Source organism: Lissotriton helveticus, chromosome 3_1, assembly GCF_964261635.1.
Source record: "Lissotriton helveticus chromosome 3_1, aLisHel1.1, whole genome shotgun sequence".
In the NCBI taxonomy this organism is placed as follows: Eukaryota; Metazoa; Chordata; class Amphibia; order Caudata; family Salamandridae; genus Lissotriton; species Lissotriton helveticus.
In genome coordinates, this window is record NC_136061.1 from 1,327,158,840 (window position 1) to 1,327,177,036 (window position 18,197).

General features: G+C 44.1%; 1 protein-coding gene across 2 annotated transcripts in view; it reads left to right on the forward strand.

The window, feature by feature from the left end:
- Positions 1-18,197, forward strand: part of ARHGAP32 (Rho GTPase activating protein 32) — a 1,522,959-nt gene that overhangs the window by 880,658 nt on the left and 624,104 nt on the right. For both annotated transcript variants that reach the window (XM_078681981.1, XM_078681982.1), the window contains exons 9-10: positions 6,599-6,676; positions 7,368-7,449. In XM_078681981.1, coding sequence (XP_078538107.1) covers positions 6,599-6,676; positions 7,368-7,449 — 160 coding nt within the window. The remainder of the gene's footprint in view (positions 1-6,598; positions 6,677-7,367; positions 7,450-18,197) is intronic.

The following is an 18,197-nucleotide window of genomic DNA, read 5'->3' on the forward strand; positions in this document are numbered from 1 at the left end:
AGTCCGGAGGCGTCCGCGAATTCCGTGAGCGTCGTCCATATAGGAGTCAAGTCGTCTGTGATGTCCCGCACATATATTAAGAGGTCGTCAGCGTACATGGAGACGCTGTGAGTGACGTCCGCGAGTGGAATGCCCCATTGCATGCCTTCCTGGTGCAATCTTATAGCCAGTGGTTCGACCGCGATGGCGAAGAGGAGGGGTGAGAGGGGGCAACCTTGCCTCGTGCCCTTCCGGACCTCGAAGGCCGTGGAAATGTGCCCCCCTAACCGGACCCGTGTGGTAAGTCCTGTATATAATAGTCATGTGTACGCTAGAAGAACGGGGCCGATGTCAATTCGGTGCAGGACAGAAAATAGATATTGCCAAGTGAGGGTGTCGAAAGCCTTCTCGAGGTCTAGGATGAGACAGGCTGAACGTGGGTGCATGTCTTTCACCTGATCCTGCACATGAAAGATGCGGCGGATGTTCTGGGATGTGTTTCTGCCGGGGACAAACCCGCATTGATCAGGGTGAACCAGGGGGTGTATTATTTGTATATATCTATCAGCCAATATTTTCCCTAGAATTTTACAGTCGGCGGATAGATGTGTAATGGGACGATACGATGCCATGAGTTGTGGGTCCCGATGCGGCTTCAGAAAGGTTACAATTACAGATTCCCTAAGGGATTTGGGTAAGATCCCTTGTTCAAGGGCCGTCGCAAACATTAGTGTTAACTGTGGGACTAATAGGGGAGAAAAGGCCGTGTAATACTCCAGTGGGAGTCCGTCCAGACCTGGTGCCTTGTTACGAGGCAGGGCATGTAGCGCTTGGGTGACATCCGCGGCCACTATCGTCGTGTCTAGTGCAAGCTTGTCTACTTTTGTGATTGTGGGCAGCGTTAGAGGATCAAGGAAATTATCTATTAAGGACTGTGAGGGTGGGATCGGAGTGCTATAAACCGCCTCGTAATAGTGTTGGAATGCTAAAAGGTTCTCGTTCTGGGAGCGCACCAGGGTGCCTCCAGGGTTGATGATTTCGGTAATCGGTTTAATGTCGGTGTCCTGCCGCGCTAACCAGGCGAGCATCGTGCCCGTTTTATCCCTTTCTTTATGCATCCGGGTGGCATAAGTTCTGAAATTATATTTACGAAGGTCAGCACAAGCCGCTTGGTAGGCCGTTTTGGCTTTGGCCGTGAGGGTAGCTTGTTCCTCGGAGAGGTCATCTCGTTTAGGGGTTGTGGCGAGGTGCTGTTCCGCTTTAATGAGTGCCTGCTCTAGTGTCCGTCAAACCCCCGTTATTTGTTAGATGCATTCTCCACGGGCTACTATTTTGAATGCATCCCATTCCACTAATACCGATGAAGCCGTGCCTGCATTGTGGGTGAAGAAGTCTTGTATGCTTTGTGTTTGGTCATGCTTAAAGACCTGGTCAGTTAGGCACTCTCGGGGCAGTCACCAGGTGGGGACCGTGCTGGGCTTTAGAGTTAAGCAGGTCCATGTAGATTCACAAGACATTTTAGTAGTAGATTTGGCTCTCCACAGTGGCTGGAAATCCAGGATCTTTAATGTATACAATAGAGTCGCTCATGGCTCGGAGGAAACTAGTGCTATTCGTTCCCTAGATCATGCATTAACTGAATTCCTTGTTAACATACCAGCTATAGTCACTGGCGATTTTAACTGTACTTTTGAGCCACTCTGCTTTGCCCCGTTATATCTGACTGAGGAGTAGGATTGTAAGTGGGAAATCCCTCAGCTCGATCTTCCCTCAGTGAGATGGACAAAGAGACGTGGCCAGGTGCTGGCCCTCACCCTCCAGCATGATCTGAGAGCCACTAATGGAAGGATGAAATCTGACTTAATGGGCGAACCTACCTTTAATAGACCTGGCCACGCCAGTAGAATCGATTATTGTCTTGTAGCTAATTAACTTTGCCTGACTGTTCATGATATGTTGTTAGGTAAAAGAACAGACTGCGACCATAATGCCCTTACTCTTACCCTTAAAATTCAGCGTGATCAAGAACTTGGTGTCAAGATCAGGCCTCATCTGGGTGCCCTGTCTATCTCCAACAACCAGAGCACAATTAGATGGAACTGGGTAAAGGCCAATCCAAGGGCCCTGGAAACAGTTAAAGGCGAGGTTCTTTTGTGGTGGAAGAACTGGCCCAAAAACCCAACAACGTAGTCTCGAGGGAACTGGGCACTCGCCACACACTTCTGTACAAGATTAGAGATCTGTTGAGCAAACCGTGCTCAGACCATATTTCGGATTAAAAAAGCAACAGTCTAATAGTGATCCACATGCAATGTGGTATAAACAGGCATGTAGGAAAACTAAGGGGGACCTAGTATAGGCTGTTAAATCTAATATGCGCCCTGAGGTGGTTGCCTGTAGTGCTTGATATAGGCAAGCTATTGAGCTAGCTAAGAGAAACTGGGAAGACTCCCTATGGTCCTCACTGCACAAGGCACTAACAGAGATGCCAAGACCTATTGGAAAAAGGCGGCCCAATGGCTGAAAGTCAATAGGACTACATTGGAGTTCACTGTTCAGCCTGACAAATGGGTGTCTCACTTCGAACGTCTCTACGCAGTGGACAACTTAGAGTTAGAAGACTCTATAGAAAAGGGTGGATTGGCTCATCAGGAGCAGATGATGCTCTAGTCTTCTCTCTCGCAATTCACTCATGTGTCCCTGCTATAGCTTCCTGCCCGGATACATTTCCAAATGATCTGTGCAGGGAGGGCCAAACAGGTGCTGGGGTGTGTACATTAACATGCTAATGAACGCCATTACACTGGGCATGGAGATTCCACCATTGTGGAAACTAGCTGAAATAGTGCCAATTTACAAGAAGGGCTATTGAGCGAACCCTGCTAGCTATAGGCCCATACCTCATTGACTCTCTCCAGAAGGTCTTTTGCAAGCAGATCGTAGCAAAAATCCAGGATTGGATCATAGAGTCTGGTATTTTTAGCGACTATCAAGCTGGGTTCCCTGCAGATATTAGCACGGTGGACCAGGCTTTCCACTTCCTCTGTCGATATTGTAAGGAAGTGACCATCAAAGGTGGGAAATTATATGTAGTCTTTATTGACCTTCAATCCCCATTCGGCCTATTCCCTGAGCCACCCTCTGGAGAGTGCTGAAAGAAATGTGTTTACCTCACAACCTCCTAGACATCCTAATCAGATTGCACTCATCAAATGCAGCCCCTACTTTATTAATTTCCAAATCCCCACAAGGCCTCCAATTATTGCCAAAAGATTTCCTAAGATTTTGCAAAGAGTGGGGTTTGGTTTTAAATGAGGCCAAAACCAAATATATGTTTTTTACCAAGCGAAACACAAAATCTAATAATAAAAGTCTATTTGTAGGAACCACCCACTTGGAGCAAGTATCCGCTTTTGATTACTGGGTATTCGCCTCACACCTATCCTAAATTGGGCTCCCCACATTGACAATGTTAATCCAGCAGACTGACCACATTTCAAAAATTGCAACATCAAAACTGGGGGGGGGGCTCTCTATATGGTTAGAACTATTGGGTAGGGGAAATACAAACTGTCTTATTGCTGTAGAAAATAGCTTTATAATATCTCTTTTAAACTTACCCTCTAGGACCCCTTTACCTCCATTATACTTGGATTTTGACCAGAAAAAACGGACTCACAAGCTTGATTACAAAGTACTTTATGTTCTGGCATCGCCTGTGATTTGTTGATGAGTTAGTTTCATATATAGCAGCATTGACTGGCCTTTTGCACTATTCCCAGATAAATTCGATCCCCTGGTTCAATTCTTTGAGAGGCCTACTCCGGCGTTTAGGGCTGGAGTCTTATTGGTTAAATCCGGAAAGTATATTGTTAATATCAAAGGCAAGGGTCAACTCCATCTACTGGGAAAAGGTCATGGATAAGCAATCCTCTAATCTGGTGGGTTCCTTGCCCAGGTTTTTTTTTTAGATTTTAAGCCAACTGCAAGTTATGAAGAAACAATTGATGAAATTGTGCCTCATCTGGCTCGCAAACTATAAGACTCTGCCAACCAAACTGTTTAGCTGTACATGGAGCCGTAATATTTCACTGGATAATCTCTGCCCATCCTGCAAATCAAGTGCAGAACCTTTAGTCTACTTGCTCTTCTTTTGTCCTCACTATCAAAATCTGGGGGCAAAGTGGATTATTCATCTGTACAGACTGGTTGGTCCCAGCCATTACTTGGAGGTGCTAAGAATGTTCTCATACCGATACAAGCAGGTTCATTGTTTTTTCCCTGGCTAAATTATGCTATGCTCTTTAAATAATGCGCGCCAAATGCATTGTATGACATACTCCTGTAGTCAAGTCAAGTCAAGTCAAAAAGGCTTTATTTCGATAAAAAGATTATCATAAAAGCTTGCATAAAATTCATGAGTACATTGAAAAGAGCCAAAGATAAAACAGATTACAAGAAGAATCTATGCATGAACAGTTATTTTTAAAAAGGATTCAATGTTTTTTTGTTTTTTTTAAATCACATCATAGGTTAGTTAAGAAAAAATTAAACAATTGATTTAAGCCTTTTGGCTCGGATTGACCAAGCCCATGATAAAAATTTGGCAAGAGCACAAGCATAGGTGGTACGGCTATCAGACATTAGTATGCGTATTGCGTCTGAGTGGCACCTAGTGCCCAATTGGCGACATAGATGTTTAAGCCATATCTTCCTAGGTAAAGTGTACTCTCCACATTCAAACATGAAATGTGCCACTGTCTCTGGTCTAACTAGACATACTGGGCAAAGCTCTACAGTTTGTGCAGGCAATTTCCATCGTGAGGATAAAGTATACAATGGCAATGTTCCTGCTCTAAATTTAAAATAAAGTGCCCTATCAAATAGTTTGCCAATAGCGTCCAAATAAAGTTCTCGTTTTGGTAGGTCCTTAAATTTAAAAAACTCTTCAGTAAGTCTGCCCATGGAAGCATTAGTATTTCGTTGTAACGCAATCCAGTTCCAATAAAGTTTCTTGAGGGTTGACTTTGGAGGAGAGGATCTATTAGCCCACGCATCATTTAGGCCCAAATTAAGTAGTAAGGTTTTCATGTCGCTCAGCCATTTGATTTTGTGCCACCCTGGTAAAGACATAATTTCTGCGAGGCCTTGCGCATATTTACTAAGTTCGGGCACTCGCCACAATCGTGCCCATAATAGGAGTGGGCGTAATCTTGCTAAATCGTCAATAGGGCGACAACCTAGATCCAACATTAGTGGGACCGTAGGGGTACCCTGAGGGAGTGACATAATCGCCCTACAGAACTTCTTTTCAGATTTTGGCAAATCATTGGTAATAGATGAACCCCAAAGCTCCGCCCCATACAGAGCAGAACTGACCCCTTTAGCTACATAAATGTCGAGGACAACAGCTATTGGTCTAATTACGCAGGAGCGTTGCTCTTTCAAAATAGCTCCTGTTATCCTCTTGTGGGACAATGGCATTTTATCCAAATGTGGGGACCATTGCATTTTATGGGATAAGCGAATGCCAAGGTAGTCAAACACTTCTACTCTCTCCAAGGGTTCAGCATTCAGAGTTGGAGGGCGTGCTAGTTTTTTTGGGGGGCTCAACACAAGATATTTTGTTTTGCCCGTATTAATTACCAGGCCCCGTTTAGTGCAGAAAGATTGGAAATTATTCAAAAGCCTTTGGAGGCCTATTGGGGATTTCGATATTAAAAGCGTATCATCCGCGAAGAGGAGGGTGGGTATACGTTCTCCGGCCAGGGATGGTTCGTCTGAAGGATGTTCGCGAAGGTGCTCAACCACCCCGTTAATATAAAGGGAAAACAGGGTGGGAGCAAGGACACATCCCTGGCGGACCCCTCTCTCTACCAGGATACTGCTAGTTTTTTCCCCTCCTGAACCCCACCTAATCTGGGCAAAACTGTTTTCATGAAGCCTAACCAGTAATGAAAGTATGTAGTGTGGCAACCCCATATCGGCCAGGACTCTCCACAGGGCCTCCCTCGGTACAAGGTCAAAGGCAGTCTTTAAATCGATGAAAGCGAGATAAAGACTGCCTTTGCCTATAACCACGACCTTCCAATACACCATCATCAGCCTAAAAGCTTGTTCGATTGTCCCAGTACCCACTCTAAATCCTGCCTGGTAGTCGGAAAGGATTTTATTCTCTTCTATCCAGTCCAATATTCTGACCAGTAGAACCTTGCCGACTACTTTTTGAGTAATGTCCAGCAGGCTAATGGGTCTATAGTTGGACGGATCTTCTCTGGCACCTTTTTTAAAGATGGGGACCACCTCTGCCCCTTTCCATGACGAGGGGATCGGGGCACCCCTACAGATGGCAACAAGTAACATACTCCTGTATTTATATTGTATATATTGTATTTTATGATGCCTTTTACTGTATATTTTTTATAAGGTGCTTTGTACTTTTTAAGATCTATATACGATCAAAATAAAGTTTTTATGACTAACTGAAATATTAAAAAGCTATTGTAATTACGACACATGTCTTAATTTTATATTGTCTTTAATGCAGCATATTGTGTTGGACGAGTGAATGCATCTTTCTTTAGTTGTACAACTCTAATGTAGCATTTATATTTTGCAGGTGGGTGACATAGTGTCGGTCATTGACATGCCTCCGAAAGAGCTCACTTCCTGGTGGAGGGGAAAACATGGATTTCAGGTAGCAATCTGGGAAGAAAAGGTTGGGGTATATGGGCCTCCAGAATTACTCCCATTTTTTCATGTTATGGGTCTTTGTTAAAGAAGCACCTAACATCTTTCATTTCTGGTCTCTAAATTGGTAAACATAAATCTGCAATCTGTTTGTAACATGTTTATAATTTTGTCTTTTATTGAAATCATTTTAAGCACCATGGTTTGGCAAAGATATAATTCTTGCATTTGCAATAATTATACTAACCATTCTTGAGACTGACCATTGCTAAAGTTGTAGCTGTACTTTCGTGGAGGCTTCTTGTAAATAGCTTTTGATCGATACCAAACGATAATATTAACATGAGAACTGTTACATCAGATGAAAATGTCAGAATCCATAAAAAAAAGTGTCCCCACTCTCCCATCAGCCTGAATGACTTTAAAGGCAGTGGTGACTGAAACCGTGATCAGCACAAAAAAGAACTTCCTCTCATCTTGACCGACTTTCTCTCGGTCAGTGGGCGCCACCTTGTGGTGACAAAGGTTGGACAGGGAACATGGTTCATCTTGATCAGGATAATGTACCCCCTCTATCTCGAAGGTACAAAAACAGAAATAAGACATAGAAACACTGCGTACAATAAATGGCGTTGCTAGTTAGTATGTGTGCGTATTCAGTGTGGCCTGGCCTTCAGCCCCTTTCCTCTGTGTTGCAGGTGGGCTTCTTTCCAAGTGAATGTGTCGAGCTAATCAACGACAAGGTTCCTCAGTCGGTAACCAACTCTGTGCCAAAACCTGGTATGTCTCGCAAAGAATGGCCTGTTTATTTTATGTGAAAGAATCTGCCTTGTCTGCCGTCCAGTGTGACTTTCATAGTTGTCGTTCTCCACGTGCTCCTACACCCTCTCTCATGTTCATCCCTCCATGCATCTCTTCCTTTATTTCTCTCAACTCTCTTGTCTCGATTCTCTTCACTCCCCAATGAATACATGTAATCTGAAGTGATCTTCGTTGCGTTGGAGCTGGGTTAGATTTCAGCACTAGATGCACAGTAATACTGCTTGTTGTAATAAATACTTCTAGTTCTATAATGACTCTTTCCTTAATGTACTTGGCGAAAAATATTTGCACGCTACTCGCACATCTAGGCATCAGGATTTATAGATTGTAGTCAAGAAGCATTCAAATGCTTCTTTACCAGCTTATTTTTCTGTCCAATTCATGAGAGGTACATGTTTATGTCTGTCTGCTTTTTCCTCGTTTTTATTCTTTATTTTGGAAGTTCCAGCAATTTGCTGCCGGACCACTGTGCAAAAAATAACAATGATTCCCTAGAAGGGGGGTGAGGGGCGTGGGCGGTGGGAACGGGATATAAGCCTGAACCTCCTTGGCTAAATGTTATCATCCAAACTAATTAGATAAAGTCATAACGCACGTTTAATTAAAAACATTGGCTATCCGGTGCTCCAAAACCTATGCAGTGAAAGCGAGCATTGACAATTGTATGCCTGGTGATACATGGGCATGCATACGTCATCATGCATGCATGCATGCACTTATAGAGTGATTCAGCCTCCAGCTGGCTTTTCATCAAACTTTTCCTTTTTTTCTCTCTTGTTTTTTTATTTATTTCTTTGATGATTCTGCACGGCATCAACAAAAAGCATTTGCAGTGCTTTTTTTCTCAATGGCATTGGTCTTTCCTCTTGGACATCATGTTTAGCGAACATGTGCTTCAATCTGGTTGCTCAAATGCTGTAACAAATTACACTTAAGGAGACTTTGTAGAGGCACATGCTTTTGAAAAGTGAGTGAAAATTACTACTGAGCTGTGCCTTGCCACAATGGCTCAGAATCATTGTGCCAGGCTGAGACTGCATTAGTAACACATACATTGTCTGGCCAAGGTGTCTGCTGATGCTGGGAAACGTTTGTGGCCTTTTGATAGGCGTCGTAGAGATTTTGTGAAGCACAGTATGAAGCTAACCTGTATATAGGGGATGCTCATTGTCTTCGCCTTAGAAGAAAACCAGACTTAATTGTAGTCATCCAAGTTGCTGTTCTCACTTTGAGAGAGTCAAGTTTATAAAGGCTATCCCTTCTTAATATGCTAATTTGTGATGTTGCAAGTAGCTTGGTATAGCAGTGATAAAATATGGCGATCCCCCATAGTGCACCGGTGTGAAACTTCTGTATAAATGTAGATGTCATGTGAGGCGGAAAGGCATTTAGAAGACAAATGACGCCAAGCTTATCAAATATAATCCAAACATTGAGGCATGGATAAGTGTATTTTGCAGGAGTGTTTGGATGATGGCGAGAGGGAACTGAAGAGATACCTGTGCCTGTTGCACCTCTTTGTTTGAGACAAGCGGCATGATTTTTTAAAATGAGATGCAACCCATCTGAGGGTATTTTTGTGTGGTATCAGACTGACATCAAAGCTGCTGATATTCCCATTTGGAGGGGTCAGTTGCTTAACCTGATCCAGTAGGCTTACAGTAATCAGTGTGGTTACAGTGAACTGTAGGTAGTAACCTTTGGTAATTGTTCCATGTGATATCTGAACTGTATCGTCAGTGAGAGAACCTTAATGATCTTCAAGAACACGGTTTAAATTCTATGAATATTTGATTCCATTGTACCCTTGAGGTGAATGTGCATCCTGTAACAGAAACTTCTATTATTGAACCTGCTAGAACTGAAAAGTCCCTTGCAGAGTGACAATGTGTAGCCCTAACCAGAGGGCCCACCAACAACAGTGATGCCTGGATATCTGATTTTTGCTCTCATGGGCAAATATGGATCATGCGTTTGCACCATGACATTGGCCTGTCTCATGGATTGCGCTCTTTTAGGAACGGGAGGGACGTCCAAAGCTATAACTTCATAGTGGTGCAAGACTGTTGCCTTTGTCAGGAGTTAAGCGGCACAAGCTCAGTGATAGCAGCATACTGTGTAGTGATCGGTAGAAGTGAACAGACCTTTTTAAGTCTAGCCTAGGCAGCACATGCTCTGTCTCTCAACATGCTGTATTCTGTACATGGGCTTTCAGGCTTCCTACAGGTTCTGATTGGCTTTTGTCAGTGTCCTTTAAAAAACATTGCTTCTAATTGGCTAATAGTTCCAGCTTGTCCCACCTTTTTTAGGTCGAGCCTGGAATTCGCATCCAAAGGATGCGTCCAGGTGGAGACTTATAGCTAGCTGACTCGGGGGAATGGAGGACAAGAAACTGCCACGCGCTTCTCTTGGCTGGATTACACTGCGTGCACGCGCACCCACACTCACGCATGCGCACATCACAGCCACACGCATACGCAGGCACACCCCCCCACCCCCCCTGCCGCCGCACCTACACACACACTAGCGCACCTACACGCACACAGAGACCCCCCACACACACACCAGCGCACCTACACTCACGCACGCACACATACAAAGACCCCCTCCCCCCCCGCCGCCGCCGCACACATACACACACACACACACACACAAGCGCACCCCCCTCCCCCCTAGAACTAAGCCACACTTACCGCCGGGACTTCTGTAGCCGGGGCTCTCCCTCGGGCATGGGAGCCCCGCTTTCAGGCACTCCGTGGGCGCATGCGCGGGACTTCCGAAGACGGAAGTCCCGCCCGCCCAAAGGAACTCAAAGCCTCAAACGCGCATGCGCAGTGACGAGACACCACGTCCCCATGCTTTACCTTGAATAAAAGTTTAGCAGGACAGAGATGTTGACAGTAGGATCCTCAATGCAGTGGGAACACTCGTCTTTTTTAGCGAACGCCATACAGACAAGGCACATGTACTTGAAGTAATATCCAATTGCAGTTGCGGCAAACGAGCTGCCCAGCCGGGCCTGTGTTTGGTTTACACTTCATAGTCTGCCGCGCGGACACCTGCGAGTGGTTTTATCTGCTTTCGCTCTTGAGCACGAAGGATGCGGAGTGCGAGGGCGGTATTTTGATTGCAACTGACGGGGAGAACATTGTTAGGTGCTGCAGATTTTTGAAGTTAATGCCCTGTAACTCGCAGGTGGGGTCTTCGAATGCTTTGTCACGCAGCACGCAAAGCACAACAGTTTACAGACCTCCCTCGACTCGGACGTAGACCGCGACAGTTTACAGACATTTCTCGGATCATAGGAGGAGGAAGAGCACTACGTTACTGACCTACCTTGGCTCATAGAAGGAGAGAGAGCACAACAGTTCACAGTCCGCCTTCGTGGAAATAGAGCGCTACAGTTTACAGACCTCCCTCGACTCATAGGTGTTGGTAGAGTGTGACAGTTTGCAGACAACTCTGCTAATAAAAGGTGGCAGAGCACAACAGTTTACAGGCTCCCCTGGGCCCATAGACGGAGGCAGAGCAGTAGAGTTACAGACCTCCCTGGCTCATTGAAGGAGGCAGAGCACGGCAGTTTACAGTCCGCCTTCTCCTTGGACGTAAAACGCGACAGTTTACAGACCTCCCTCGGCTCATAGGTGGTGGTAGTGCGACAGTTTACAGACCACTCAGCTAATAGAAGGCAGCAGAGCACAACAGTTTACAGGCCTCCCTGGGCCCATAGACTGAGGCAGAGCAGTAGAGTTACAGACCTCAATGGCCTATTGAAGGAGGCAGCTCACGGCAGTTGGAGACCCCCCTCGGCTCGGACATAGCGCACGACAATTACAGACCTCCTTCGGCTGATAGTTGGTGGTAAATTACGTCATTTTACAGACCGTTCTCGTTGTTATCTTTTTGTCTTTTCACCGGGCTCTCGTTTAGAAATGCCCCTAAACTGTTAACAAGCATTTGCATTGCAATAGGTCTCGCAATTACGAGAGTTTGACCTATTGGCATTGTAAAGGACAATGCCTTTTATTTATGTGTTGTTTTAAAAAACAAGATAAATAAAAGGCATTGTAAATTGCAATGTCAATAGCTTAAACTCTTGCAAATGCGAGACCTATTGCATTGAAAATGCTTGTTTCTTTTTACCAGCGCTTTTGCTATACCAAATACTAGAGAACTTAGATGAAGGGTCAGTACCAGTATTAAGTGGCATATTAAAGTACATTTACAGAGAATGAGAAAAGCTACCACTTAACTTATTTTGTTAGGTAAATTGCTATTTGTCCCTCTTACATTGCATTATGCTAAGTGAAAGTGAAATGCAGAAGTTCATTCAAGCATTTATCACGAGACAGCAGCAGTGTGAGCTATAATTGCATCCAATAAACACTTCATGTGTGACCTTTTGCCTCTGCAGATAAGTAACAAGCAATTAATTCACTGTGGCCCATCAAGAGTGTCCTCTATGAAAGGAACCCCTATGTTGAAAGGTTTGTAGTGCACCCTTAGCCATGGTGGTATCAGTGCATTTTTTTCTTTTTCCCAACATTTCTTCTACCTGTGGCCAGAGCAAAGGTTTGCCATCGAATCAGGTTCTCTCTTCAACAACTGTTCTAGGTTCAATTTAAACATTAGTGATCAATCTTTTTTTTTTTTTAAATAATAAATATATCTGCACAAATGTGTCATGGTGATTCGGAGGCACTGTCATCTTATTCTAATATTGCTTCTGCACCTTTCTATGCGGCTCAGTTCAACGTCAGTTAAGGGACACATACAAATTCAGAGTGCATCTTTTTATATCTCAAACAAATATATACAAGAATGGCAAGTATAAATGCACATCATTGACTTATCTCCAGTTATTTACAAGAATGACCAATGTCAATATACATCTGCTATGCTTTCTCTTCTAAGGAAACATTTAACAGGGAGGAAGGAATACGGGCAAACGTTTCTTGGAATGGTATTTTCATTTACAACCACTTGGAAATTCCAGCCACCTCAGAAAAATAAATTCGTTCTGGTTTGTTCAAGAGGTGAGGAACTTAAAGGTCTGCAAAGCGTTGAATTAAGAACTCACGAAAGATACTGTTTCCAACACTGTGAAAACAAGAGGAAAAAATACATATTAGAGAACGCTGTCGGAGGACTTGCATCCATGCAAATTACCACATTTCCTAATAGTACAGGTCAGGTAAGCAGTGGTGAGGAATTATGACACACTGTTTCAAGTATTCTTTGGTTAGTATTTCATTTCGTATCACGAGAATTTCCATTTTACCAGCATCATTAGTGAACTACAATTTCAAGACATGAGGCTAAGTATCAACAGTTTTGAAGCACTAAAGAAATGCACCTGGAAGCCCTTTTCTGGAAATGAATTGAGTCTCGATTCATGACCCAAATTCCCTGTTTGTTCTAAAAGAAGGGAAAATGTAGTGCAAAAGGCTCTCCTTCTCAGAGCCTCCAGAATGACTGCATTAAATAAAAATTTGTATTGCAAAGATGACTTGTACATTTTACTGTTTTGAAGCACTTCATCCATAGAACTTTGGAAATCATTATAAACAGTGAATTGTATCAAATAGGTTAGCCATATTAGGAATTTACTAAATGCTTTATCCTACTTTAGTCTCAAACTTATTTATTTATTACATTTATATGGCGCAACCGCTACCCTGAGGGTTTTCCGGCGCCTTGGATCTATGTTACTAAAGAGAACAGGGGGACAATTATTGATCGAACAACAATGATTTAACTCCCTTACGGAAGCGGAGGTAGCAGGGTTCTAACCGCAGTTGCAGCGGAAGTGAATTCCATAATACTGGTGCCATATAAGCAAAAGAACGACCACCCAGTCGTGCTATTAACCTTGGGGCAACTGAATTTAGCCTGGTGCATTGAGCGTAGATTACGTGAGGGCAAGTATTTCTGGGCAATCTTACATAGGTACTCCGGGGCTGTTCCTGAGTTAATTTTGAACATGTAGCAGAGTGCCTTGAACTTTACTCTACTTGCCACTCTCAGCCAGTGCAAATTCTTGAGATGTTCTGTCATACTGGTACGGCCTGGGAGATTTAGGAGCAGCCTGGCCGGCGAGTTCTGAACAGTTTGGAGTCGATTCAGATTGTTTTTCGTCACTCCTAGAAAAAGGACGTTGCCGTAGTCTAATCTCGAAGTAATCAAGGCCTGTATAACCGTTCTCTGTGCTCCATCTGGCAGTTGCCACAATATTTTTCTCAGCCATTTGAGAATCAAGAAACAGGTTGCGGCAGTTTTTGGTGTATGGGTACACATGGACAGCTTGTCGTCGATTATTACTCCTAGGTTGCGTGCAGATTGTACCACAACTGGAGTGACACCCATTTCTGCTGACCAGTGAGTTGGGCCCCAGAGATTCTTTTGGTTGCCAAAGATGAGTAACTCAGTTTTATCCCCGTTTAGCTTTAATTTATTGGAATGGAGCCAATTAGCCATTTTCAGCAGCCCAGAACGAAGGGGAGAAACATCTGATTTATCTGTAGATGTAAGGGAGAACACTAGTTGAGTGTCGCCCGCATAAGAATAGATAGTAAGACCCATATCTTCAGCGATCTTGGCTAGGGGAGTGACATAAACATTAAAAAGTAAGGGACTCAATATGGAACCCTGGGGCACTCCATAGGGGGAATCATGTACATCCGAACGGTTACTTTTAGAAAAAACTTGAAAGGTTCGATGTAAAAGAAATTGCTCCAACCATTTCAGTGCTTTACCTCTGATTCCAATGTTCTTCAGGTACTGAATAAGGGTTGTCACAGAAAAGGGTTCTACTATCAGTGACAAAAAAAGTCTTTGCTCTGGTTACTGTGGGCCATCTCTTCTCTGAAAATAACAAACAAGCACTGGCGTTGCCAATAGGTCTCACAGTAGGAAAGTTGGAGCTATTACAATTGCAAATAACAATGCCTTTTATTTTTGTTTTCATTTTAAAAACATAAAGGGCTTTGTCATTTACAAAACCAATAGCTCCAACTTTCCTACTGCGAGACCTATTGGCAACGCCAGTGCTTGTTCTCAATTGTGACTGCCAGGGATCGCCCCCAGGATTTGTCCTCTTTCACTTGGGTTATTATATGTCCTGTCATTTAAAAAAAAAAAATCCTTTGACACGGAGCACTTCCAGTGCGACATGCCGCGCTTTACTTTGACACAACAATTTCAGCGTAGCATGTCGTGCTTTATCTTAAGTATAGCGGCCGTGCCTTTCTTTGTTTATCACTACGTGACTTGCACACCTCTGCTTAAAAACGCATATACACTTTGCTGTTCCTGTCAACTAATAGTCGCGAGAGGAGCTTACTTGCTCTGTATAAAAAGCTGTGTCAAAGACTTCAGTTTCGTGTGAAAGTCCGGGAAAGGGAACCGATCAATATCACGGGAGTGCACCCTTCCATAAAGTGGTCGACTTTGGCTTTTTGGGACAATCATAAGATATACTCAGGTGACTTGTATCACATTGTGTCTGGTCTGCCCCTGAGCTAGATTTTCATTTCCTCGTCTTACCCCAAATCTGAGCTTTCGCTTAGCTGACCTACTGGCACCTCGCACACCAAGTCATTCTTCTAACGAGGCATACCACATTCTGCAACCACACCTAACGCATCTTTTTACTACACCTGCTAGCCCCACTCCTGCTCATCTTGCACATGGCCAGTACTATTGTCCTCATGCCACCCACTGTGGCCCTGAGTCCCAACTCTGGCTCCATCACCAGCTTGTTTTTGTTTGCAGTTGTTCGTCGCCAACTGTTCTTAGCTCAGTCAATTGTTGGCTGTGAGATTTCCTTCAAGCAGTCGAGGGTGGTATGACTCGCGGGTGGGGGATGCACGGGAAGAGTGGTGTTTTTTTTTTTTTTTTAACGGGGAATGGGAAGAAGCTTTGCAAGACTTTTCCTGTGACCAGGACTGGAGGCTAAGGCCTGCCAGTCTCCCGTCTGGGTAAGGGGACATCTCCCAGGGAATCCAAGACCACCTGCACCTGGAGCGTGGAACACCAGTGCCTTTTTGCTTGCAAAGACCATTTTGCCCTATGAGGAAGAGAAGTGTGCTACAAAGCGAGGTCCAGGGAAAGATCCTGGCTATAGGATCTCTGAAGCCAGATTTGAGGAGACGGCTTTTGCACCGATCGCGTTGAAGCCCATGTGCAAAGGGAAGTTGGTGACCCCGTATGCCAGGTGTGGCTGCCATGAAGGTTACTACAGCGCATGTTTGGCCGTAGCCCGTGTGAGGAGTGAAGTTGCAAACCCATATGCTCAGTAGGGCTGTTGTGAAGATGACTGCCCAGCCGAACAGGCTGTAGCCCATGTGTGGAGTGAATTAGGCAACCCCATATTACAAGTAGGGCCACCATAAAGATTGCTGCTGTGCTGGTTGGCTGTCGCCCTTGTGCGGAGTGAGGACGGTGGGCCCTGTATTCCAGGTGGGGGCCACTGGAAAAAAAGGCAAAGAGTGTGGTCTGGTTGAGACTGTCATCATGAGGAAGAAGCCTGCTTGATAACCTGTGTGGGCCCAAGACCCAACTGAGAATATGCAACATGAGCGTCCTAACCCCTCACAAAACCCACTACCACCTGTGGGGAGGATCCAAGGAAATTTACTGTCATTGAAGTAGCATGAAGGACACCTGGCCCCGCAGGACCACGTTGAAGGAACGCGAGGACACCCAACGCTGTCCTTGCATGGTAGCATGGGCGATACTCACCGGAGACAGTTACTGCACTCTCTGTGCCCCTTGAGAGTGGTGGATGGGGAATAACTACTACTGCTAGCAAGAGGGAACTGGGACTCAGAAACCCCCCTGTTTAAACAATAACGCCTTGACCTCAGAGGACTGTCTGTATTGTTTGTGAATACCATATTTTACTTTATGTTGGTATATAAATATTCCTTTCTTCATAAAAGCAAGTATTTGACTAAACACTCATATATTGCTGCTATTTAACGTATTTTTAGATGTGGACCTGTGTTCACCCCCTACTGGGTCTGCCTCCCTCCCCTCCCATCCCTTGGCCTGAAAAGCCTTTGAATTCTTGATTGTGCTGCTACCACTGCTAGTCAGGTGTTGAAGGGCTATTTGGCCCAGTTGCTTAGGATTCATAGTAAGTGGGGCCCCAAGCATTACAAACTATATGTTAATGTATGTATTGCAGACCTAGCTACAAGTCAGAACCTTCGTAGTATGCCATTGTTCAAGAGTGGTGGGCAGAAAAGAGTATGAACAGAGGGATTCTAAAGTAAAGCTCAGCTAGATATGGAGTGGAGGCAGTTAACAACTTGTTAGCGCAGGAGGAAACACTTTCTGAAATGAGAACTGCTCATACTGAATTCTCAAGGCAAAGCAGCCGGAATCTGTTTTTCAAGTTCTCATTTTCTTAACTTCAGTGATTTCAAGATTGAGATGGAAATAAGTTTGTATAGATCTGTAACCACCAGTGACAGGTTTATCTTTTTTTTTTCCAATGATTGTCGCTTGTTGGTAGCATTGTAAGCTGTGCAAATAATCTTGACTCAGTCTAGCTTTATCAGGATCGGGGTTGTATGGTCAGATTTATTGGCTCCTTTTATGAATCTAGCTGCTCAATGTGAAACTGCTTTTTCTTGGGCTACTACGATTGTGCAAACCTGTCCGGTGTAACATTGTCTCCATTGAATTGTGATGGGAGTAATGTTTGAACTTCAGTTCAAATTTCTTCTTCTGGAATAGAGGCTTTGAAAATATTTTTGTAATATCACTTTTTTGCAATGTAGTTCGAGGTAGATGTCCAAATTGAAGCCAAGACGTATTATTCTTAATCAGGACACATTGTTGAGCAAGGTCTGGATATGAGAGGAAGAACCACCAGATGAAAAAAGCATGAATTCTATTTTGTTCGAGTTATTCGTAAATTAGAAGCATCCCAGTGCTTTGCTTCATCTAGTTAAGATTTCAAGATGCTTTCATCAGTGAAGGCAACTTTAAGTTAAAGGGCGAGTATTATTTGCTTATTGATGTTTGAGCCCACCAGTCAAGTTTTGTCATCTTCCAGTACCCGGTAAGAGACAGTCTGCACTGCAGTTCTGCCTTATTTATTCTTAAAAATAAGGGGGGGGGGCTGGCAATGTGGCAAACTAGCTCAAGAGCAACCCCTTTTTTTAATAAGCTTTCCAAGGAAACGAAGTCCGGATAAAGTTCTCATTTTTGGAATGGCAGCAGCGAGTGAGCAAGCGTGACAGTTTGTGAAGACCATGGCATCAATGTCTCTGGATTTGGTGAGGCTTTCAGAATGTATTTCCATTTATAGGGATTTTGATTAGGTGATCAGAGATGCATGGATGGATCCAGAACACTTTGATAAAATGTTTGCTTGAGGTATTTCATTTGAGTACCAACATGCTGATTTAATTTAACTTTACAGATTTCATTTTTTATGCCATTGATCCTATATAATACCTGAAGGGTCTGCACTAGAAACATTCACGATGGATTCTACTTCACTGGTCGGAGATATTTCAGTCAACTAATCTAACATAACTTAAAATAGGATGTATGGAGGCATTGTTTTGTTCGTCCTCTGAGGTGCCGGGTTTTTAGGAACCCGGTGGTGCCAGGGAATAACACCCGAAGACCTCTGAGTTCCCCTTGTTTCGGACCACAGAAACACAGAATCTTCTAGTCGCAGTCAGAGA